We start from the raw sequence: 23,083 nt of genomic DNA on the forward strand, positions 1-23,083 counted from the left end.
CCTCTGCTGCCCCCTGCTGGAGATGCTGGTTCAGGCAGTGCGCAGAGCCGAGTAAAACACTGCCCGCTCCCCCGCCCGCCTCCCCCGGAGGCCCCAGGAGGCCTGATGCATGGTGGGGCACGATCTTGAGGCGCCTTTCCTGCCACCCTCGGAGCCTGCCACTCGGCCTCCCTCTCCCTTTGTAGCTCCACCTCTGACCCCGATCCCAAGAAAAGACCGTGGACACCGAGGCTGTTGCTCACTACGGTTGTTTACTGGGTCAGGCTAGTTTGGAACCCTTCTTAGAGCCGCGGCTCCTGAGTCTTGGGGCCGGTCCTGTTTGGGCTTCAGGGCAAGGCAGCGCCCGGCACTGGCCTCGAACGCACAGCTGGCCAGAGGGTGTCAGGCAGCAGGTCATGGCGGCGGGATCCAGGCCTGGCGGTAGTGGCATTTGCTGGTGCACCTTCTGTGCCATGCGGAAGCCGCTCCCATCTGGGCTGTAGCCCTCCAGTTGCCGTTGGCCGGTCACCATCAGGCATCCACCGTCCACCTGAACCACCAGCTCCTCGGGGGTGAAGCCATGGGCATACATCTTCATCTGGAAGCCATCCTCCGCATGGACGTTGTCCCGCATAGCTGCCACATCGTCCGTGAGCTGCTGCACCGGCAGGGTGGCCACCTGGTTCTGTTCAGTGAAGGCAACGCTGGCACATCGGGAAGCAGACTGGCTCCCGTTGGGGAGACCGCTACTGACCCGCTGCATCCGAGAGAGCAACTGCTGGTGAAGAGCGCGAGGCTCCGAATGTAGCGCTCGGCTGGGGCGTGGGTGCCCCGGGAGCGGGGGCCTCGGGCCGGAACGGCTCCACTCCCGCGGCGCCTGCTCTGTTGAGGGGGCTCCCCTGGCTTCCGGCAAGTTTCGCTTCCGCGGAGTTTGGGATCAGCTATGCACATCCTACCTCCACGAGTCAGGTTGGCAACCGCTCTGACGCCTCCGCGGCTGCTTTTATCCCGGATCCTGCCCCTTGCTCGGGCCCTTGCCCAACTCCGTCAGAGGGCCCTGGCCTGCCGGGGCTGTGACCCAAACGGATAGGCCAAAAGAGGCCGGCGGCCTGTGAGCCCCACCCTGGAGCCGTCAGCAGCATAGAGCAGAGATGAGATTGAGCCGCCCGGCTCATGCCCTTGCGAGAATCCGGCCTGGGGGCAAGCGGGGCCTGCCCTCTGAACAGAGCATCAGAGTGTGACTACGGGGTCATCCATTCTAGGAATGTCCTGCACCTAGATCTCTGACCATGCACAATCCTGCGTCACATGGGGTTTGGAAGGTGGACGCGCCTTCCTGGTTTCCTTCATTCATCCGACCCTGGGCCTACTGGTGGCAGGCGCAGAGCGGGGCTCTGGCACCAGTGCCCACGGTGTGAGGGGAGAGCCACACCCACAGGCCCTCCTCTGCCTCTACCTCATCCCCACCTCTGCAGCTTTTTGGGGGGCCACAGCCATTATTCTGGCCCTCAGTGCTTTTATGATAAGCCTTTTTTTGTTGAAGTAAAACAGAAAAATGCACAAAGAGAACACACACTCGTGTAACCCCTTCAGAGGTCAAGAAATAGTATTGTTGCTATTTAATCGCCACCCCAGCTTCAGGTTCGCGTCCGGAGGCACGCGGGACAGGGTCAGTGTGTAGGCGGGAGGGAGCGAGGCAAGAAGCCGAAGCGACTCTAGGCCCCCCAGGTCTACACCTTCTCTCCCGGGCTTGGGAGGCGAGACCCCGGAGAAGCCTGTTTTGTGGGATGCTTCTCCCTGTTCCCACCAGGACAGCAATCTAGACTATCTTGGAAGCCTTCCGTAGAGATTACAAGTTTAGAGGAGTCCATCTGGGGTGCTAGGTAGGGCCTCACTTGGCTGTCCCGGATTTAAGAAAGAGGACAGAAAAGTCTGGAAGCTGGAGGCGAAGAGCGGCTGTGAAAAGACTACAACTCCCATCATGCTCCAAGGTAGCGACGCCTGCGCACCGAACGCCGGTTGCCCATGCGGCCCTAGGGCTGGGAGCGCCGCGCCGCGCCGCGCTCCGCAGCGGGGGAGGCCATGGCGGAACCTTCCCAGGCCTCGACCCCGGCCCCAGCCGCTCAGCCGCGTCCCCTTCAGTCCTCAGCCCCCGCCCCAACTCCGACTCCTGCTCTCAGCCCGGCTTCGGCCCCGACTCCGGCTCCCACTCCGGCACCAGCCCCCGCCCCAGCTGCAGCCCCAGCCGGGGGCACAGGGACTGGGGGGCCCGGGGTAGGAAGTGGGGGTACCGGGAGCGGGGGTGATCCGGCTCGCCCTGGCCTGAGCCAGCAGCAGCGCGCCAGCCAGAGGAAAGCGCAAGTCCGGGGACTGCCGCGCGCCAAGAAGCTTGAGAAGCTAGGGGTCTTCTCGGCTTGCAAGGTAGGGGCGGGGCCTGGGGCGAGAGGGGGCGGGGCTTGGGGCATCCCAGGGCTCGGGTGGGCAAGGGGGCAAAGCTCTGATTGGGGAGCGCTTCTCGTCCCGGGGTTACAGGGTTATTGAGGGATCCTTCTGTCTCCAGGCCAATGAAACCTGCAAGTGCAATGGCTGGAAAAACCCCAAGCCCCCCACTGCACCCCGCATGGACCTGCAGCAGCCAGCTGCCAACCTGAGCGAGCTGTGCCGCAGCTGTGAGCACCCCTTGGGTAAGGCAGTACCCTTGGAACTGGGGTGGGGGAGCGGAGGTCTTGGGTCCTGCTTGGACAGGATGACTTAAGTGCCACACAACTTCATCTTTGAGAGACCCGAGATGCTTCCTGAGGAGGCATTGGGTTGGGAGGAGAAAGGAGATCTCTCAGTCCAGAAGAGAGACCACCCAGGGCTGACACAGGAGCCCGCAGTCTCATTGCCGGTCTCATTGGTCGGAGGGACTGAGGATGCGTCTTGGCTGGTGGTGAAGAGGAGCAGGAAGCCCTGTCGATCCCTTCTGTCAGTTTTCCACAACCACCACTTGTCCTTACAGCTGACCACGTGTCCCACCTGGAGAATGTGTCAGAGGATGAGATTAACCGGCTGCTGGGGATGGTGGTAGATGTGGAGAATCTGTTCATGTCTGTTCATAAGGAGGAGGACACGGACACCAAGCAGGTCTATTTCTACCTCTTCAAGGTGAGCTTCCTTGAAGGAAGAGTGTGAGTGGGCAGAGGAGGGAGGGTTGGGGAGGGGGGTCTGCCGTTCTGTGCTCCGCTGACTTCAACTCCTCCCTCTTCCTCTTCCTCCAGCTCCTGCGGAAGTGCATCCTGCAGATGACCCGGCCCGTGGTGGAGGGATCCCTGGGCAGCCCCCCTTTTGAGAAGCCTAATATCGAGCAGGTGGGACAAGGAAGGTGGTAAGATGGTTGGAGGTATAATGGAGGAGTGGGGAGCCAAGCTGGGGACAGGGGACAGGTTCAGAGAAAGGAGGAGGCTTCGCGCTAACTTCAGGGTGGGTGTGGAGGTGGGAGGAGGTGTGATTTCTCAGAGAAGGCCCTCCAGAGCCAGAGCCCCAGAGAGCCTTGCGCTCTGCCCTCAGGAAGCACCCCCCTACTTCTGGATCAGAAGTCCCTGCCAGTGGCTCACGCCTCCTCCCCTGTTTTGTCCCCCACTCGCCCCCACCTCCTCAGGGTGTGCTGAACTTTGTGCAGTACAAGTTCAGTCACCTGGCTCCCCGGGAGCGGCAGACGATGTTTGAGCTCTCGAAGATGTTCCTGCTCTGCCTTAACTACTGGAAGCTTGAGACGCCCGCCCAATTCCGGCAGAGGTCTCAGGCCGAGGATGTGGCTACCTACAAGGTCAATTATACCAGGTAGGTCCAGCCAGGGACGGCGCAGGGGAGGCTTGTAGGTGTCTGCTCTCACTCAGCAACCTGCTCCCCACCACCACCACAGATGGCTCTGTTACTGCCACGTGCCCCAGAGCTGCGACAGCCTCCCCCGGTACGAGACCACTCACGTCTTTGGGCGAAGCCTTCTCCGCTCCATCTTCACCGTCACCCGGCGACAGCTGCTGGAGAAGTTCCGGGTGGAGAAGGACAAGCTGGTGCCCGAGAAGAGGACCCTCATCCTCACCCACTTCCCCAAGTAAGGTTTGTTCTGGCCTATCGGGATTTTGCACCGTGTTCGCATCCTCCCTATGGCCCCCCTTTTTCCAGGAAGACTTCCTGGGTTGGTCTCTCTTTTCTCTCCATGAGCCTTCTGGGATCTGGGCCTCTGGCTGGCGACTTACTCACGGCCCAGATGCCACTCGCTAGCTATTTTCCCTTTCACGTCTTGGTCTGGGGATGGCAGGTACATGGCCCAGGTGCTGATACTGTCCCCACCCACCTCCCGATGGACGTGACTAATTGTTTCCCATGGAGCATGGATGCAGCTCAGAATCCTCACCACAGCACTCTAAGAAACCAGAGCTTACACCTGTGAAACCGACTTCCACCCTGCACTAGTCTTTCCTAAGAGATTTACTCTTCTGCCACACCTTCCCTTCAGTTTGTTCTATTTTACTTGATCTCATGTATTTATTTTTGTCTTTTTAGGGCCGAACCCAAGGCATATGGAAATTCCCAGGCTAGGGGTCTGCAGCTACTGGCCTACACCACGGCCACAGCAACCCTAGATCCCAGCCGCGTCTGTGACCTGCACCACAGCTCACGGCAACATTGGATCCTTAATCCACTGAGCGGGGCCAGGGATTGAACCTGTGTCCTCATGGGTACTAGTCGGGTTCATTAACCACTGAGCCACGGCAAGAACTCCCTTCCTTTCATTTTAAACCTGGCTCGCAGCTACCCAGTTCAAGAAGCCTTTCCCGACTAATCCAGGTCCTCCTGTGCGCCTCCTGCCACCAGGCCGGAGTGAGAAGGGGCGGGAGATGTGGAATCACACTTTGACACTGCGGCCCGGAGTGACTGGGTGCCCTGCCAGGCCACACAGCACGGGGTGGCATCGGTTCAGACCCCATCTCCCTGGGAGGTGTACCGGGGCATACGGGGCCTCTGCTCTCTGATCTGGATCATCCTGTCGCCCTCCTTTCAGTGAGGGGCTCCCAGAAATTGCAGGGGGCTGTGTGCCTCCTCATCTGAAGGCAGAGGCCATCTCTGTTCTTAGGCGCCAGTTCCCTGAGGGCAGCCTCCAGTCCCTCCAGTGTCTGTCCCAGGCTGCTCCCTTGGTTGGAGGACGGAGCTGTGGGACAGACTGTGCCTCTCCCCCACCAGATTCCTGTCCATGCTGGAGGAGGAGATCTACGGGGCAAACTCTCCGATCTGGGAGTCGGGCTTCACCATGCCGCCCTCGGAGGGAACCCAGATGGTGCCCCGGCCGGGTATGTGCCGTGTGCGGCCGGCCGGGCTCCGCAGGCTCCCGGCTTGGCCCTCCCCGCCTCTGTGGAGGAGGGGCTGTGCGTGGCGGCAGTGGGGAAGCGCGGGAGGGCTCGGCCGGGGGTGGGAGAGTCCACCTCCCTTTGCAGGACGCACCAGCGCCTTCGATCTCCATCCTCTGGTTTTTTCGTGTCTCAGCTACAGTCAGTGCCGCGGTTGTTCCCAGCGCCCCCATCTTCAGCCCCACCATGGGTGGGGGCGGCAACAGCTCCTTGAGCCTGGACTCCGCAGGGGCCGAGCCCATGCCAGGTGGGTACTTGACCCCTGACCTCCGTCCTCGTCCCCCTCTCCCCCAACTTCTGCTCTCCCCGGGAGACCTTGTCAACCTCCTCAGCAGGCGAGAAGAGGAAGCTCCCCGAGAATCTGACCCTGGAGGATGCCAAGCGGCTCCGTGTGATGGGCGACATCCCCATGGAGCTGGTCAACGAGGTCATGCTCACCATCACGGATCCTGCTGCCATGCTGGGGCCCGAGGTGGGCCGCCTGGCTTCCTGACCGGTCGGGGAGGGGGCCTCTCCACCTGAGCCCCCTGCTTACCGCCCCTCCTCTGGCGCCCAGACGAGCCTGCTGTCGGCCAATGCAGCCCGGGACGAGACGGCCCGCCTGGAGGAGCGCCGTGGCATCATCGAGTTCCACGTCATCGGCAACTCGCTCACACCCAAGGCCAACCGGCGGGTGTTGCTGTGGCTGGTGGGGCTGCAGAACGTCTTCTCGCATCAGTTGCCGCGCATGCCCAAGGAGTATATCGCCCGCCTCGTCTTTGACCCGTACGTCCTCAGGAGAGCCCAGCGCTGCCACACCCAGGCACCTCCGCTTAGGCTTCTCCACTGCACTCTTGCATGCACGCACGCGCGCAGACACACACACACTCCTTTCTCCAACCCTGGGCACGTTTTGCTCCTTAGTTCCCAGCACTGAGTATAGCTCAGGCCTCCAGAGCTGCGGGGTCCTGGGGAGTATCTGGGGTCAGGTAGGGCCTGTGACCTGACCCCTCTCCCTTCAGGAAGCACAAGACTCTGGCTTTGATCAAGGACGGGCGAGTCATTGGTGGGATCTGCTTCCGCATGTTTCCCACCCAGGGCTTCACGGAGATTGTTTTCTGTGCTGTCACCTCAAATGAGCAGGTCAAGGTGAGTCCATGCCCCTGGCCCCAGCTCCATCCCACCACCTGCTTCTGCATCTGGATCCCGTCATCCCACCCTCCTTTAATGGCCAGGCAGTTCCTCACCCTCCCGCAAGGTGGCAGTTGTGGTTGATGACGGAATCAAGGAAACACCCGTTGACAAATGGAGCCCAAGAATCAGTTACACTTCTGTTTCCTTCTAGTTGGTTTTTTTTTCCTTTCTTTTTTCTTTTCTTTTCTTTTTTTGTTTTTTTTTTTTTAGGGCCGCACCTGCGACATACAGAAGTTCCCAGGCTAGGGGCTGGACAGAGCTACAGCTGCCAGCCTACACTGCAGCTTGTGCCAATGCCAGATCCTTAACCCACTGAGCGAGGCCAGGGATCAAACCCTCGTCCTCATGGATCCTAGCCTGGTTCTTAACCCACTGAGCCACATCGGGAACTCCCTCATAGTATTTTTGAGGTAAAACTGACCCATAGGACTGTGTGAGTTTAGGGTGTGCAGCATGGTGATTTGAGTCATATGCGTTATGAAATGATTACCACAGTAAGTTTAGTGAACGTCCATCATCTCATATAGATACAAAATTAAATAGAAAAAATACTCTTTCTTTGTGATAAGAACTCTTTGGATTTATTTATTTAATTAATTTATTTATTTTTTTGCCTTTTCTAGGGCCACTCCCACGGCATATGGAGGTTCTCAGGCTAGGGGTCGAATCAGAGCTGTACCCACCGGCCTACACCACAGCCGCAGCAACCCAGGATCTGAGCTGAGTCTGTGACCTATACCACAGCTCTTGGCAACGCCGGATCCTTAACCCACTGAGCAAGGGCAGGGATCGAACCTGCAACCTCATGGTTCCTAGTCAGATTCATTAACCCCTGAGCCACGACAGGAACTCCTCTTCAGATTATAGTAACACTTTTTTTTTGTCTTTTGTCTTTTTTGGGGCTGCACCCATGGCACATGGAGGTTCCCAGGCTAGGGGTCCAGTCAGAGCTGTAGCGCCGGCCTACACCACAGTTGCAGCAATGCGGGATCCAAGCCAAGTCTTCAACTTTCACCACAGCTCACGGCAATGCTAAATCCTTAACTGAGCGAGGCCAGGGATCGAACCGTCCTCATGGATGCTAGTTGGGTTCGTTAACCCCTGAACCATGATGGGAACTCCTACAGCAACACTTTTGAGTGGATCTGTATGTCCTTCATCAGAAGAACTTTTACTTGACATTGCGGAGTTAATAAGTTTTACAACAGCCCTGAGCTGGGTGGGTGATAATTCTGGTTTCTGTCCTTTATTGTTACAACAGACCCCCTAGTAGGATCCCTAGTTGTCCAGTTTTACAGATCTGAACAGGTCTGCCTGGTGCCTCCTTGATCCTGATGTGTGCAGAAGTCACTGTCTCTGGGGGCTCAGATGCTGCGATGAGTGGGGTTCCCCCTCCCCCCACCCAGTTCCAAGGCCCAGGGACTGAGAACTAGTGGTCTGTGGACCACAGCTTCCTGGTTTGGCTCCTGGCCCTCCCTCCCGTGACCAGTCACCTGACTTGAGCACATTTCCTAACAGCTGAGTTTCAGGGGGGGTTTTGGATTTTTTTTGGCTTATTGTGTTTTTTAGGGCTGATCCCGCAGCATATGGAGGTTCCCAGGCTAGGGGTCTAATCCAAGCTGCAGCCGCCGGCCTATGGCACAGCCATAGCAATACGGGATCTGAGCCACATCCGTGACCTACACCACAGCTCAGAGCAACCCTCGATCCTGAGCTCACTGAGCAGGGCCAGGGATCAAACCCACAACCTCATGGTTCCTAGTCAGATTCGTTTCTGCTGCGCCACGATGGGAGCTCCACTGAATTTCAGTTTTTTAGCTCTTTCATGGGTTAACTTGAGAACAGGTCTGTAAGAACCTGTCTGCTGCCTCCTGTCTCTAGCTGCAGGCCTGCCCCCTCCCCGCCAGCCCTGTTCCCCTCCCCTGTCAGCCCTGCTTCTCTCCCCCACAGGGCTATGGGACTCACCTGATGAATCACCTGAAGGAGTATCACATCAAACACAACATCCTCTACTTCCTCACCTACGCCGACGAGTATGCCATTGGCTACTTCAAAAAGCAGGTGACCCTCGCCTCACCCCGAGTGCCCACTGCCTGGGGACGGGTCGTTCTGTCTAGCCCCCTGGTGTGGGTGGACTGGGGTCCCTTGGGTCCCCTGCTCCATCCAGCACCTGCGGGGCCGTCCTTCACGCCTCTCCTCCCTGGCTGCTGCCCCGGGAAGGAGCAGGGTTCTCGAGGGAAACTTCCCAGGTGCAGATTCAGGTTGGAAAAGCCTTGCTGATGCGTCGGTGGGAACTCGCCACCTTCCAGGGCTTCTCCAAGGACATCAAGGTGCCCAAGAGCCGCTACCTGGGTTACATCAAGGACTACGAGGGCGCGACGCTGATGGAGTGTGAGCTGAACCCTCGGATCCCCTACACGGAGCTGTCCCACATCATCAAGAAGCAGAAGGAGGTGTGTGCGCGTGTGCGTGCTTTCACACAGGTGCATGCATCCATGGGGCTTTTCCTGAACCTGCACGCGAGAGTGAGGTGTACCGCGCATACACGTGTGCATGTGTGAAGTGGGATGGCCCAGGATCCATCCTTGCTCATGGGAGGAGTGGCTGTTGGAGTCTGTGGTGGGGCCCTGACTGTGGCCCGAGAGGGTGGTTGCGGAGCTGGGGTTGGCCCCTCAGACTCTTCCTTCCCTCAGATCATCAAGAAGCTGATTGAACGCAAACAGGCCCAGATCAGGAAGGTCTACCCCGGGCTCAGCTGCTTCAAAGAGGGCGTGAGGCAGATCCCTGTGGAGAGCGTCCCCGGCATTCGTGAGCGGGGGTCTTGGCGGGGGAGGGGGCGCACTGTTGGGGGTGGGGACAGGCATTCTTAGGGGCGTTCTCCCCACCCCTGCTTTGCAGGAGAGACGGGCTGGAAGCCGCTGGGCAAGGAGAAAGGGTGAGTGCTGCGCGGAAGGAGAGGAGCAGGGAGGGGAGGCGGAGGGACCGGGAGCCTCAGACTCCGCCTCTCTCTCGCCCCAGGAAGGAGCTGAAGGACCCGGACCAGCTCTACACGACCCTCAAAAACCTGCTGGCTCAGATCAAGGTGGGCAGACCCCCTTTTGGGGGTCCCTGTGCCAATATCTGGCTTTGCGATGGGGGCGGGGCAGTCACCAGCTGGTTGTGGGTGCCGTGGGCCCGGGCCCACCTTGGCTCTCCTTGCAGTCCCACCCCAGTGCCTGGCCCTTCATGGAGCCCGTGAAGAAGTCGGAGGCCCCAGACTACTACGAGGTCATCCGCTTCCCCATCGGTGAGGACCTTCCAGTCCAGCCCCTTCCTCCCCTTTTCGCCGCCCCGCTCCGCATCGTCCCGGCTCCTTCCGTCCTGGGCCGTGCGGCCTCTGAAAGGCACGCCCTTGTCCCCTGCTGCCCCAGACCTGAAGACCATGACGGAGAGGCTGCGCAGCCGGTACTACGTGACGCGGAAGCTCTTCGTGGCGGACCTGCAGCGGGTCATCGCCAACTGCCGCGAGTACAACCCCCCAGACAGCGAGTACTGCCGCTGCGCCAGCGCCCTGGAGAAGTTCTTCTACTTCAAGCTCAAGGAGGGCGGGCTCATCGACAAGTAGCCTGACTCTGGACCGTGGCCTCCACCCGTAAGGTCTCCGTCTCAGGCTCTGATCTGATGCCTGAGGTGGCCCTACCCAGGTCCCCCTCGGTGTGAGACACTCCAGCGGGGGCCCTGCACCCCGCGATCCTGCAGCCTTTCTGGGCCCTGGGGCATCGCACGCCTGCAGCTCTGTCCCATCCTTCCTTGTGTCTGACCTTGGGGAGGGGTCTTCTGGGTCTGGAGCCCAGCCCCTCTAGAGTGGCTGGTGGCCCCCAGCCCAGGTCTCCCCACTAAGCTATGGCGTCTTAGAAGCCCGGGCCTGGCCCAGGTCACTGTTTCCTCAAGGGCAGGATTTCCAGTTTTCGCTTGAGTGACGGGCCCTCGGGGGTTGGAAGTTCAACCTGGACTGGAGGGGCCGAGCGTCATTCTGCACTGATCTGTTTTTCCCCTGGGGGTGGGGGCATGGGGACCATTCATTTCTTGGCATTAATCCCTTGGAGGGAACAATAAAGTTCTTTTTTTTTTTTTCTCCGTGTGATTATTTATCAGTGGAATCCCCAGCCTCAGCAGGCGGGCCCCGTTCTGCCAGTATGGCTCACGCCTGTCCCCGCACCCCTGGGCTGATGGGACCTGCCTGGCCGTAGCCCCCCGCGTCTCCCTGCTTGCTTCTGCGGGCCCGGGAATCGTCACGTGGGTGGGATCGGTTACAGCCGCGGCCCTCACGGGGGCGGGGCGGGGCGGGGCGGGGCCGGGCGGTGAAGACCCCTCTCCAGGGGGAGGGGCCAACAGGACCCAGGAGGGAAGAAAGAGTATCTTGCCGGCAGCAGCCTTTCCGTCTGCCCTGCTTCTGAAGCTCGTGGTTTTTTTCGGAGGGGCAGGGAAGGGAGATTCCTAGTTTGATCTCTGCTGGGCTAGCTCCTCCCCTCAGTTTCAGTTTCCATTTCCTTCTCAGCAAGCCCAGCGGAGCGCAGAGCGGCCAGTGAGACGCTGGGGGAGCAGGTGTGGTCCTTAGTCCTCTGCCTCTCCTCCTGCCCAGATAAGGCTCCTGGTAGGTCCCTCCGTGGCCCTGCCCTCTCCTCCCTCAGGCGGGGGTGGAGTCCGGGCAAAGGGAGTGGGGAGAGGCGCTGAGGGGAGGCTGGGCTGGGAGGGGGCCAGGAGGACCAGGGATCTTGAGCTCCCTGCCATTCCTAGAATGGAGCTGCGACCCTACCAGTGGGAGGTGATCACGCCCGCCCTGGAGGGCAGGAATATCATCATATGGCTGCCCACGGGCGCTGGCAAGACCAGGGCTGCTGCTTATGTGGCCAAGAGACATCTGGAGACTGTGGATGGAGCCAAGGTGGTTGTGCTGGTCAACAGAGTAAGTGGCCTGCCCGCCCCCCAGCAGGGTCTCAACTCCTCAGGCGCCTCTCAGGATCTTCCAGAACTCCAGAGCAGCTGTGGCCGTCTCCAAGCTCACGTGTCTTTTCACCCATTCCAGCCCCCAGCCATGTCCCGGGGGTCACCCTGCCTTCCCTGCCCCTGGCTCTGCTCCAGCTTCCTCTCCCCATCTCATTCTCCACCCCCAGGTGCACCTGGTGACCCAGCATTGTGAGGAGTTCAGCCGCATGCTGGACAGACGCTGGGCCATTACCACCCTGAGCGGGGACATGGGGCCACGAGCCGGCTTTGGCCACTTGGCCCGGAGCCATGATCTGCTCATCTGCACAGCTGAGCTGCTACAGAAGGCGCTGACCAGCGAGGAGGAGGAGGAGCACGTGGAGCTCAACGGTGAGGACCGCGGGCCGCGGGCAACGGTGTGCCCCCAAAGTCCCTGCCTGCCCACCCCAGGGCTCCTGTTCTAGTAAAAGCCTTGGGACATCTCGTGGGACGAGGGGTCCCCGCTCACGAAACCGCAGCAGACACCTCCTAGAAACCAACCCCCGTCTACAGTGCAGGATCTTGGGCCAGTCCTTTCCCCCAGCTGAGCCTCAGTTTACTAATCTGTAAAATGGAGGTAAATGGCCGCTGCCTGGCCCTGGGCCCAGCTGCAAGCAGTGAAAGGAGGAAGGAATTCTCCCATGAGTTTGGGGGCCACATGAAACAAAGCTTGTGGGAGGAAGGGATTTGCAAACACGGGTCATAACCTCCCCACCCTACCCCACCCCACCCCCACCTTCCTGCAGTCTTCTCCCTGCTGGTGGTGGATGAGTGTCACCACACACACAAAGACACCGTCTACAACATCATCCTGAGCCAGTACCTGAAGCATAAATTCCAGAGGACGAGGCCGCTGCCGCAGGTGCTCGGGCTCACAGCCTCCCCAGGCACCGGCAGGGCCTCGACGCTCGATGGCGCCATTGACCACATCCTGCAGGTCAGCTCGGCCCCTGGGACTCTGCCACCAGAAACCTCCCTGGCCTGCCTGGCCCTGTCCCATGCCCACCCACCCTACTCAGGCTCCTGAGCCAGGGTTTGGGCTCCTTCTTCACCTAAGCACCAGCCTCAGAAGGCTTCTGGTTGCGCTTAGAATGATCCCCCAACTCTTCGGGTTGATAAAGTTCCATGTGATCCAGCCCCTGCCTCCCTCCCTCCTGCTCCTCCCGCCTTCTCTCTGTATCTTGTGCATATCCAGCTGGTTCTCATCTCAGGACCTTTGCACCTACCTGTCCTTTCTTTGGCCCCGAATGCCCTTACCCTCCACTTTACCTCCTTAGCTCTTTTCTTGTCATTCAGGGAACTGAAAAGTCACCTCTTCAGTGTCTTCCCTGCGCAGCGCTGCCCTCTTTCACATCATCCAATTTTATTCTTTTCAGAGCTAGTTAACACCACCCCAACTCTCATTCTGTTATTCTCTTACCTGTTTATCATCCCTCTCCCCAACTCCAGTGTAAGATGCTCTGTAGCCCCAGTAACTAGAATAGCACTGGGCACAGAGAGAGTGGGCCGTAGCTCTTTGGTGAATGCATGAATCCTCACTCACAAGGGCCCTGCCTCAGGTGGGACCCATCCTGCCCCCAAGCACTGCCCGTTGTCCCCGCAGGACCCCCTCCCCATACCAGTGAACCCCTCTCTGTTGCCCCAGCTCTGTGCCAACCTGGATACGTGGCGCATCATGTCACCCCAGAACTCCCTCTCCCAGCTGCAGGAGCACAGCCAGCAGCCCTGCAAACAGTACGACCTCTGCCACCAGCGTGCCCAGGTACATGGGGGAGGGGGCATGGCGTGGGTGGCGTCCGCTGTGAAGTTAAGGCACCTGGGGTTGAGCTCTGACTCCACCTGTGGCTTCAGGTTATTTGCCTGTGTCTCAGCCTCCATCTCTGTTTTCTGTGAAATGGGGCAGATGCAGCCCATACCCTAAGGCTGCTGTTTGGTTTGACTCAGATGCCACCATGGGCATCTGTCAAAACACCAGGCACACCATACAGTGCTTCGCAAACCATAAAGCTGGGGCACTGTGTGCTGAGTCTGCTCTAAGCCCTCTCCTGTGGCACGGACCCTGCCTGGCGTCTGCTGTGACAGGGCTGGATGGGGATTAGACATCCCTGCGTACCCATTCTCCTGATGTGTATGGCGATCTCCTCACACCCTCACCCTTCTGGTCCAGGACCCGTTTGGGGCCAAGCTGAAGAAGCTGATGGACCAAATCCACCACCATCTGGAGATGCCGGAGTTGAGACGGGACTTTGGGACGCAGACATACGAGCAGCAAGTGGTGGAGCTGAGCCAAGCTGGTGAGAGGGGGCTGCCCTGGGGGAAGGCAAGGGGGCTGCGGTCGTCCAGGCTGGGTCAGCCTGGGTGGAGCCTTTCAGGGGCGGGGTCTAGGTGGGAGTGGGCCCTGGAGGGGCGTGGCCACCTATTCTCTGCCAATCCGGCCCTCCGGCAGCGGCTGAGGCGGGGCTCCAGGAGCGGCGGGTGTATGCGCTTCACCTGCGTCGCTACAACGATGCGCTGCTCATCCACGACACAGTCCGCGCGGTGGACGCCCTGGCCACGCTGCGGGATTTCTACACCAGGGAGCGCGCCACCAAGACCCAGATCCTACAGGCTGAGCGCTGGCTGCTGGCGCTGTTTGATGGTGAGGCTTGCAGCTGACCTAGAAGTCAGAGGTCAATCAGGGCACAGGTGCCAACGTGGGCGGGGAAGGTGCCAAGGAGGGTACTCGGGTCCTTATTTTCTAACCAAAGGTCAAGGTTGTGGATATGACAAAAGATATTATGCCCTCATTTGTGAAGGTTTGCAGGGATGAAAAAACTAAATCAGGTGATTTTTTTTAAAGACAAAAATGTTATTTTAAAAAATGTTATTGGAGGATGTCCTATCATGGCACAGCGGAAACGAATCCGACTAGGAACCATGAGGTTGTGGCTTTGATCCCTGGCCTCGCTCAGTGGGTTAAGGATCTGGCATTGCCGTGAGCTCTAGTTTTGGCCACAGAGGCAGCTCGGATCTGGCGTTGCTGTGGCTCTGGTGTAGGCCGGCAGCTGTAGCTCTGATTTGACCCCTAGCCTGGGAACCTCTGTAAGGTGTGGGTCTGGCCCTAAACAAAACAAAACAAAACAAAACAAAAAAAGATCCATCCCGGAAACTGGGTTGAAGGGGGCTGCTGGAGGAGCAAAGGATTCTACACTGTAGGCCCCGGATGTAAGGCTGGTTTCGAGCTGGGCAGGCAGAGGGAGTCCTTAAATGTGCTTTTGGTGATGTTCAGGGAATTGGGCAGGAGCAGGTGTCCTCAGCTCCCTACCCTGCTGGGCTCCTGTAATCTTAGCCCTGTGAGTTCCCCCCACCCCCACCCCCTGCCTTGCCCGCCTCCGCCTCCGGGACTGAGTCCTGCGCCTCAGTTGTGGGGCTTTTCCGGCAGATCACAAGAACGAGCTGGCCCGCCTGGCAACAGATGGCCCAGAGAACCCGAAACTGGAGGTGCTGAAAGAAATCCTGCAGAAGCAGTTCAAGGGTCCCAAGAGCCCCCGGGGCATCATCTTCACCCGAACCCGCCAGAGCGCTCACTCCCTCCTGCTGTGGCTCCAGCAGCAGCCAAGCCTGCAGACTGTGGACATCAGGGCCCAGCTGTTGATTGGGGCTGGGAACAGCAACCAGAGCACCCCAATGACCCAGATGACCCAGGTCTGGGCTTTGGGAAAAGGAGCTGAGCATGGGGGAGGGGAGAAAGGGAGGGGACACAGAGATGGGGACGGACTGTCTCCAGGCAGAGCGCAGAGAACTGGCGCAGAAAGGAGTCCCTTAGGTCCCCAGTGCTGAAGCTTCATCCAGTCTGGGGCTCTCTGGGAGGAGAGAGACAGACCGAGGCTTGGGGACCTGCAGGAAAAGAGACAAGTGATGTCCCCAATGGGGAATCGGGGGTCTGGTGTCCCTTCTGGGAGGAGAATAGGTCCTGAGAGCTCCTGAAGTAGAGGGCAGGAACACTCAGGGGTCCCTAAGGGAGAGAGCAGTTAGAGGGTTACCTGGGAAGGTGAGCAAGGTCTTGGGGGTACTTGGAGATAGAGATGGGGACTCAGGATTCCTAGAGAAAGGGGCCAAGGCTGTGAGTAAAAGGGCTGAACCAGGAGGGGCTGGGCTGGCAGGAGGGTAGGCCTGAACCCCCCTCATCTCCCACCCGCTTTCTCCTCCCCTACCCCCAGAGGGACCAGCAAGAAGTGATCCAGAAGTTCCGGACTGGTGCCTTGAACCTCCTGGTGGCCACGAGCGTGGCAGAGGAGGGGCTGGACATCCCCCAGTGCAACGTGGTGGTGCGCTATGGGCTCCTGACCAATGAGATCTCCATGGTCCAGGTACCCGAAGCATCCCTCCCCAAAACAGCGCTCAAAGGATGCTGGGTGGACCCCAGCCCCACCACTCACCCCTCTGTTTTCTCCTTCCCCAGGCAAGGGGCCGGGCCCGGGCCAGTCAAAGCGTATACTCGTTTGTGGCAGCCCAAGGCAGCCGGGAGCTGCGGCGGGAGCAGACCAATGAGGCGCTGGAGAGTCTGATGGAACAGGCGGTGGCTGCTGTGCAGGCGATGGACCAGGCCGAGTACCAGGCCAAGGTCTGTGGGCAGCCTGCGTGCCCTGTGGGGAAGGGGGCCGAGGATACTCTGCCTGGCAGGTCTTGGGCTGCACACATGTACACTCCCCGGTCCCCCTTCCTCTGGTGGCTCTCCTGGCCCACCTGGGGAAGGTTGAACAGATGGAAAGGTAGAGGCTGGGGGAGGGGCCGCCAAGGAAGGCAGAGGCTGTTCGAAATGCCTTGGGAACAGGCTTTGTCCAGGCCTTTGAATTTATCCTCATCACCAAATACTTCGTGTATCTGGGAGAGCCACCTCACAGCCCTTCTGGAACCAGGCAGGGGGAAAACAAACAAAAATACATCCACAAAATAAGCCCAGAACCAGGACTTAAATCAGTTCCCCTAAGGCAGCATCACTATTGTCCAGCCCTGTCCAAGATGGCCCTGTTTCCTTTTTTTTTTTTTGTCTTTTCTAGGGCCACTTCCCATGGCATATGGAGGTTCCCACGCTAGGGGTCTAATTGGAGCTGTAGCCGCAGGCCTACACCAAAGCCACAGCAACTCGGGATCCGAGCTGCATCTGCGACCTCCAGCACAGCTCACGGCGATGCCAGATCCTTAACCCGCTGAGCAAAGCCAGGGATCAAACCCGCAACCTCATGGTTCCTAGTCAGATTCATTTCCGCTGCGCCACGATGGGAATTCCAGCCCCTGTTTCCTAATTGTTAATGATGCCCCATGTTAGATTAGAAGAAGCCATTTGCATGAAATCATCCACAGAGGTTGCCTCAGAGTTCTCTCGTGGCTCAGTGGCTTAATGATCTGGCATTGTCACTGCTGTGCCTCTGGTTACTGCTGTGGCGTGGGTTGGATTCTTGGCCTGAGAACTTCCACTTGCTGGGGGTGTGGCCAAAAAAAAGAAAAAGAATCTTGCCTCTCTCCCGTCGTTGTTTCCACCCACATATTTTTTTCACAGAGCTGCTCCTAAAAGCTCTAGGGGTGGTTGAGGAAGGCCCCTCTGGCTGCTAATGATCTGAGGTCTTTGGAGCCCTTTGCCCCACTGGGAGCATTCCTGGGGTCAGGTCCCTAGGGCCCCAGCCGTGCCCAGTGTCCCCTCCCACTCCAGATCCAGGAGCTGCAGCGGGCAGCCTTGGTTAAGCGGGCAGCCCGGGCAGCCCAGCAGAAGAGTCGGCAGCAGAAGTTCCTGGCAGAGCAAGTGCAGCTCCTGTGCATCAACTGCATGGTGGCCATGGGCTACGGGAGTGACCTGCGGAAGGTGGAGAGTGCCCACCATGTCAACGTGAACCCCAACTTCAAGTGAGACCTGTGGAAGGGAGTGTCAGGATGGGAGGGAGGGGCATGATGGGGGATGGAGAGTCCCTCCCATCCAGATGCTGCATTGAGGGTTTGGGAGGTTAAGGAGTTCCCGTTGTGGCTCAGTGGTAATGAATCCAGCTCGTATCCATGAGGATGCAGGTTTGATCCCTGGTCCCGCTCAGTGGGTTAAGGAGCCGTGAGCTGCAGTGTAGGTTGCAAACACCTCAGATCCCGTGTGACTGTGTCTGTGGCTGGCAGCTGTAGCTCTGACAACCCCTAGCTTGGGAACTTCCATATGCTGCAGGTAGGGCCCTAAAATGCAGAAAAAAAAAAAAAAAAGCAAGCATTTGAACAACTACCAAGTGTGCATTCTCATGAGAGTCTGATTAGACAGGTCTTGTCACCCCATTTTACAGATGAGGAAACAGAGGCTCAGAGAGGCTAAGTGACTTGTCCAAGCTCCCACAGCCACTGTGTGGTCGAGAAAGAGCTGGAATTCAGGATGCCAAATGCTGAGGGCCCCCAGACTGGCCCCCTGTTCCTACCTACTTGGAAGACATCGAGAGAGGCTAGTTGTCCCTGAGCCATCCCCTCATCTTCTGCCCTCTGGAGGGTAACATTCCCCCATGCTCCATCTGTTCATTCACTAAGTATTTATTAGGCACCAACTGTGTGCCAGGCCACTGTGCCAAGGAGCTTCACACAGGTTCTTTCATTTCAACTAGGACTTGAAGGGTGGGTGGGGTCGGAATGTGAGGTGAGTACAGGCAGGGGAAAGGCAGCAGGAGTAATTCTGTCGACTCGAGCGGAAGCAATGGTGAAAGACGAGATTCGAAGGAACACGGACCAGCCTGTGGAGGACCTTGAAGGTCGGCCCTGAAAGTTTAGCCCTTATCCTGCAGGCAGTGAGGAGTCTTGGATGGGTTTGGAGCAAGAGAATGCCAAGGTCAGATGTACATTTTTAGAGGATCACTCTGGCAGTTGGTGGAAGGATGACATGAGTTTGAGAGGAAGGATGGAATGGGAGGAAGGATGGGGCAGGGAGAACCTTCGAGAGGCTGTTGAAATCATCCAGGCAGGGAGTTCCTGTCATGGCACAGTGGTTAACGAATCTGACTAGGAACCGCAAGGTTGCCGGTTCGATCCCTGGCCTCACTCAGTGGGTTCAGGATCCGGCATTGCCGTGAGCTGTGGTGTAGGTCATAGATGTGGCTCGGATCCCACGTTGCTGTGGCTGTGGTGTAGGCCAGTGGCTACAGCTCCGATTCGACCCCTAGCCTGGGAACCTCCATATGCCGCAGGAGCAGCCCTAGAAATGGCAAAAAGACAAAAAAAAAAAAAATCATCCAGGCAGGTAGTGCCAAGGCCTGAACTTGGGCAGAAGGGGGCGCCTTAGAGGCGGCACATACAGAGTGTAATGAAGATTGGATTTCCTGGCTCTGGGAAGTCTCTGTCTCTTGACAAACAGAAAGACCCAACTCAAGGCCAAGGAGGAGGCTGAACAAGCAGAGGGCATGAGACGGGGGCTGGGGGGAAGGGACGGGGGTCCCTGAGGGCTGCGGCCACGCCCATTCCTCTCCAGGATCTACTACAACGTCTCCCAGGAGCCTGTGGTCATTGACAGAGTCTTCAAGGACTGGAGGCCCGGGGGTGTCATTCGCTGCAGGAACTGTGGGGAGGTAAGTGGGGGGGGGGGCGTGGCCCTTTGCTTTCAGGGTGCCCTCACTGGGGTGGCAGAGATAGCCCTGCCCCAGGAGCTCCCAGTCTGAGAAGAGGAGCTCTTCCCCTGTCTTAGGAAGCTGAGTGTGATGGGGACATAGCACTCTGCTGAGGTGGGAGACATGGGCCCAGCCTCCTCTGACCCCAACTTTCGAGAAGCCCCGTCTGAGGACAGAGGTGTAGACTCCTCCATCTCTGTCCCACCTCCAGAGCTGGGGTATGCAGATAATCTACAAGTCCGTGAAGCTGCCAGTGCTCAAAGTCCGCAGTGTGCTGCTGGAGACGCCCAACGGGCGGATCCAGGTCAAGAAATGGTCCTGCGTGCCCTTCCCGGTGCCTGACTTCGATTACACGCAGTATTGCGCCGAGGGCCTGACCGACCTCTCCCTGGACTGACCGCCTTGTCCCTGCAGTGCCCGGTTCAGCCTGCAGGGGGCGGGAGACTCCGCGGCCGCCACCTGGGTCCACCCCGGCCTCCTGAGTTGGAGTCTGCTCGCTGACCAGCTGCGGAGGAACCCCAGGCCCCCAGGCTGGCTTACACACTGAAGAAGTAGCCAAAGAGCCATGGCTGGTCCCCCGCCCCCCCTCACATGTACGCAGACAGCTTCATGTGGACCGGCTGGAGAACCGGGACACAGTGCCAGGAATCACCAGGTTCCTGTGGCCTCGACATTCCTTCCCTGCCAAGGGCACTTCTGTTTTTTGAGGTTCCCCATAGATTAAAAATAAAGAAGTGGAAAATTGGTGTAGAAAACATGTGGCATTTAAAAAACAGATGTGTTGAGGTATAATTGACATCAAGTGTGTGATTTGATAAGTTTAACATGTCTGCTCTTCCACAATCAAGATAATGAACATCACATCACCCTCAAAACGTCCTTGTTCCCATCGTAATCCTTCCCCCCTCCCCTTTCCCATCTACTGATCTGGTTTGTGCTCTTTATGTATTTAAATATATATATATATATATGGGGGTTTTTAGGGTTTTTTTTTTTTAGGGCCACACATGCAGCACATGAAAGTTCCCAGGCTAGGGGTCTAATCGGAGCTACAGCTGCCTGCCTACACCACAGCCACAGCAATGTGGGATCCATGCCACGTCTGTGACCTATACCACAGCTCACGGCAACCCCAAATCCTTAACCCACTGAGCAAGGCCAGGGACTGAACCCACATTCTCATGGATACTAGTCAGATTCGTTTCTGCTGAGCCACCATGGGAACTCTTCCTGTGCTGTATTTCTAATGTGAAGGATTTTTTTTTAACACCCCCTCTTTATGGCTAACATGTAACCTTTATTTGAAGAGAGCATCAAAAGTCTAAATTTGAGAGCCATCAAGAATGTGAGGCCTTCCTGCCCCCTCCACCCCATAATAGGCTCAAGCCCCAATGCCTCCCTCTCCATCCTCTCCTGACCCCTGGGTCATCTCCCCCGGGCTGGGGAGAGGCTGAGATCTAGGATTTGACAGGTAGAGCTCAAGTGGGCATGAGGGTGGGAGAAGTTGTAAAGGCCTAAATCTTCTGTTCTCATTTTAACAAGAAAGAAAGAAAAAGAAAGGCAAGATCTAGGTTGGTTCTTCAGGGAAAGGGCTATTTCTGTAGTAAGAGGCCCAGCAGGCAGGAGTCACCTTCAAGAGAAAGGGAGGGGGCTAGAGCAGAGATATGAGAGCAGGATGGCGGTCCTTCCTGCCGTCTAACCTCCTTCTCTCCTGCTGCATCCCTGGTCCTGCCTAAGGGTAGGTGGGAAATAATGCGTGCTCCCTTCTCCCAGCATCTTTCTTCGCCTTCATTTTTTTTTTTTTTTTTCTCTGTCTTTTGAGGGTCGCACTCGTGGCATATGGAAGTTCCCTGGCTAGGGGTCCACTCGGAGCTATAGCTGCTGGCCTACACCACAGCCACAGCAATACGGGATCTGAGCCACATCTGACCTACACCACAGCTTACAGCAACCCTTGATCCTTAACCCACTGAGCGAGGCCAGGGATCGAACTCGCATCTTCATGGATCCTAGTCAGGTTCGTTACCACTGAGCCACAACTGGAACTCCAGCATCTTTCTTCAGTATGCTCTTGTCTGAGGGCTGATGTTCCAGTAGCAGATTTTTTGGCCTCCATTCCCCCAGAGATTGTACCCCCTTCTCCCAGGGCCTCTCTTCCTGCTAATCTCCAGTGTTTCTTGGCTCTGGCTCCAGGAGTCACCCTTCTTCTCTCTTCTGTGCCATCTCCACCTCCCGGGGCCCCTACTTCTGCCCATCTGCTCCCCACTTCACCCTCAGTTGTAATCTCCCCTGCCAGCAACGTGCTTTTTACAGGTCAATAAAATTAGCGACTGGGGGCAGAGGGAGGGGGCAGGGGCCCAGGGGTGCTAAGCTCAATGGCCTTGAATGTGGCTGGACGCACGGAGTCTGGACGCCAGTCATTCCAGGGCTAAACAGTGACAGCTGAGGGACCTGAGTTGGCGGTGGTGGTGGTGGTGGTGGTGTGCTGCGTTGCTGGGAGAGAGATGGACTGAGGATAAAGATGACCTGGGCACCTAATGGTCCCCTCAGTGGCCTGAGCTCCTACACAGCTGGCCCTTGGATGGGAGACCCTGACTTTAAAGGGGGTGTCCTATTTTGCACCCACCCGCCTTGCCAGGCTAGGAGAGCTTTCTTGAGCGCAGATGGAAGGGGGCCCACAGAGGAGGAGGGTTTCCAGGCTTGCCTCTTAGAGCGAGGGGTCTTCCAGGGCACCTGGGCAAGGCTGCCTGAAGGAGGGCATTTCATGAGGTCCTTAGAACCCAGGCATCCTAACTCCCAGCCCCTAGAAAAGCCAGAGCTCCAGAGCCTCCCCAGGGGCCCGGATGCTGCCCCCCACTTCCACCGCCCCGTTTCTGCCCACCTGAATAAGCCGGCCCGCCCCTCCAGGCCCAGAGTCCGGGAGGGGCTCGGCGGCGGCTCCCTCAAGCCCCGCCCCCGCTCTGGGCCCCGCCCCCTCGCCGGCGAGCGCGAAGCCGCTGTGCTCGCGAGCGCGGCGAGAGCAGGTGGCCGCCGCGGGCTCGTCTCTGCCCCGCAGGTAAGTCTGCGACGCGGGCTGGTCTAAGCGGAGAACCTCGAGGGCAGCGCAGGAGCACAAGGCAGCCCCTTCTACCTGTCCTGGCCCCTCGTCTCAAAACTGGGGCACCCCACGGGGCAGTGAGGACACCCCTATTGGCTCTGCGCACCGATGCTGGGCTCAGATAGCAAGCAGGTGGGACTAAACTCTGTGGAGAAGTTTAGAGGGTCCAGCTGGCTACCCTTGATATCGGGGCGGGCTGCGAGGGACGGGAAAGGACAGACCCGGGCCTTAGGCACGCAGCTTTCTGGAGGAAAGCAGGTCGGGGGTGGTGACCGCGGGGTTCCGGATAAGGAACCTCATTGACTCCGCGTGCCCGGTGCCTCATCCAGTGCTGCATCCTACCCACCCCCTCCCTTCAGGGGCGATGGGGTGACCCAAGCGGCTTCTGTGGGAAAATGAGGTAAGAGCCACTGCATAGCTTAGCTGGAGCCTGGGTTTTCTGGTGGGCCAGAAAACCGGCATCATTTATTTACACCCTGGATACAGATGTGCGGGGGTGAAGGGGATGAGGGAGCCGGGGCTGGTCCGGATGGCCTGGGGAACCCAGAAAGCCTGGAGACTGACTAGATCTTTTCTGTGCCCATGTCCCAGAGCCAGATGGGGGAGGGACGTGGTCACAGAAGTGGGCCTTATTGCAGGCGGGGGACGGGGAGGATCCATCTGCACCCTCTGTGTAGGGATTTGGGCTGTAGGAAAAGGGTCCCGCCTCCTGGGACCTCAAGGAAGGCTTCCTGGAAAAGGAGGTCCTGGGCTGACAGCTCAGATGTGATGCTTAGAGCCCTGAGTCACAAAGGAAAGTCCATCTTTGGGCCTTGGTGCCACTTTGGGGTAAAGCAGAGGAC

The 23,083-nt window shown here is 58.3% G+C and overlaps 3 protein-coding genes across 7 annotated transcripts; 2 read left to right on the forward strand and 1 right to left on the reverse strand.

The window, feature by feature from the left end:
• Nucleotides 1-232: 232 nt before the first annotated feature.
• On the reverse strand, nt 233-976 carry HSPB9 (heat shock protein family B (small) member 9). The gene has a single exon (XM_047756852.1). The coding sequence runs from the start codon at nt 740-742 to the stop codon at nt 260-262; it is 483 nt and encodes a 160-aa protein (XP_047612808.1). The 5' UTR covers nt 743-976; the 3' UTR covers nt 233-259.
• A 1,014-nt stretch (nt 977-1,990) lies between these two features.
• Nucleotides 1,991-10,653, forward strand: KAT2A (lysine acetyltransferase 2A). Of its 2 annotated transcripts, none has more exons than XM_047756848.1 (18): nt 1,991-2,400; nt 2,540-2,663; nt 2,981-3,126; nt 3,240-3,329; nt 3,620-3,801; nt 3,884-4,075; nt 5,206-5,312; nt 5,506-5,616; nt 5,702-5,841; nt 5,926-6,134; nt 6,371-6,497; nt 8,493-8,603; nt 8,852-8,995; nt 9,236-9,350; nt 9,441-9,477; nt 9,561-9,624; nt 9,744-9,828; nt 9,953-10,653. In XM_047756848.1, exons 1-18 carry the CDS (start codon nt 2,062-2,064, stop codon nt 10,144-10,146), a joined length of 2,517 nt encoding a protein of 838 aa, XP_047612804.1. In that variant the 5' UTR covers nt 1,991-2,061; the 3' UTR covers nt 10,147-10,653. The 2 variants fall into 2 exon arrangements, with proteins under 2 accessions (XP_047612804.1, XP_047612805.1); XM_047756849.1 differs by having other exon boundaries at nt 5,705-5,841.
• Nucleotides 10,654-10,902: 249 nt separating this feature from the next.
• On the forward strand, nt 10,903-19,899 carry DHX58 (DExH-box helicase 58). Of its 4 annotated transcripts, none has more exons than XM_047758091.1 (13): nt 10,905-11,175; nt 11,319-11,487; nt 11,696-11,897; nt 12,293-12,483; nt 13,192-13,308; nt 13,714-13,840; nt 13,993-14,184; nt 14,968-15,230; nt 15,746-15,895; nt 15,988-16,149; nt 17,236-17,426; nt 19,009-19,105; nt 19,356-19,899. In XM_047758091.1, the coding sequence occupies exons 2-13, from the start codon at nt 11,320-11,322 to the stop codon at nt 19,539-19,541; spliced, it is 2,046 nt and encodes a 681-aa protein (XP_047614047.1). In that variant the 5' UTR covers nt 10,905-11,175; nt 11,319; the 3' UTR covers nt 19,542-19,899. The 4 variants fall into 4 exon arrangements, with proteins under 4 accessions (XP_047614050.1, XP_047614047.1, XP_047614049.1 ...); XM_047758093.1 differs by having other exon boundaries at nt 13,249-13,308; XM_047758092.1 differs by having other exon boundaries at nt 10,905-11,126.
• The last annotated feature ends 3,184 nt before the right edge of the window (nt 19,900-23,083 follow it).

This window comes from Phacochoerus africanus, chromosome 14, assembly GCF_016906955.1.
Source record: "Phacochoerus africanus isolate WHEZ1 chromosome 14, ROS_Pafr_v1, whole genome shotgun sequence".
Taxonomy (NCBI): domain Eukaryota; kingdom Metazoa; phylum Chordata; class Mammalia; order Artiodactyla; family Suidae; genus Phacochoerus; species Phacochoerus africanus.

What these genes read in the sequence shown, in the direction of transcription:
- HSPB9 (XM_047756852.1), bottom strand. Translation starts at nt 742, where the DNA reads ATGCAGCGGGTCAGTAGCGGTCTCCCCAACGGGAGCCAGTCTGCTTCC.
- KAT2A (XM_047756848.1), top strand. Translation starts at nt 2,062, where the DNA reads ATGGCGGAACCTTCCCAGGCCTCGACCCCGGCCCCAGCCGCTCAGCCG. An exon ending in TCTATTTCTACCTCTTCAAG is followed by an intron (nt 3,127 to 3,239) that starts GTGAGCTTCCTT and finishes CTCTTCCTCCAG; the next exon opens with CTCCTGCGGAAGTGCATCCT. An exon ending in TTGGCTACTTCAAAAAGCAG is followed by an intron (nt 8,604 to 8,851) that starts GTGACCCTCGCC and finishes GCCACCTTCCAG; the next exon opens with GGCTTCTCCAAGGACATCAA.
- DHX58 (XM_047758091.1), top strand. Translation starts at nt 11,320, where the DNA reads ATGGAGCTGCGACCCTACCAGTGGGAGGTGATCACGCCCGCCCTGGAG. An exon ending in CCATTGACCACATCCTGCAG is followed by an intron (nt 12,484 to 13,191) that starts GTCAGCTCGGCC and finishes CTGTTGCCCCAG; the next exon opens with CTCTGTGCCAACCTGGATAC. An exon ending in TCTGCCACCAGCGTGCCCAG is followed by an intron (nt 13,309 to 13,713) that starts GTACATGGGGGA and finishes CTTCTGGTCCAG; the next exon opens with GACCCGTTTGGGGCCAAGCT.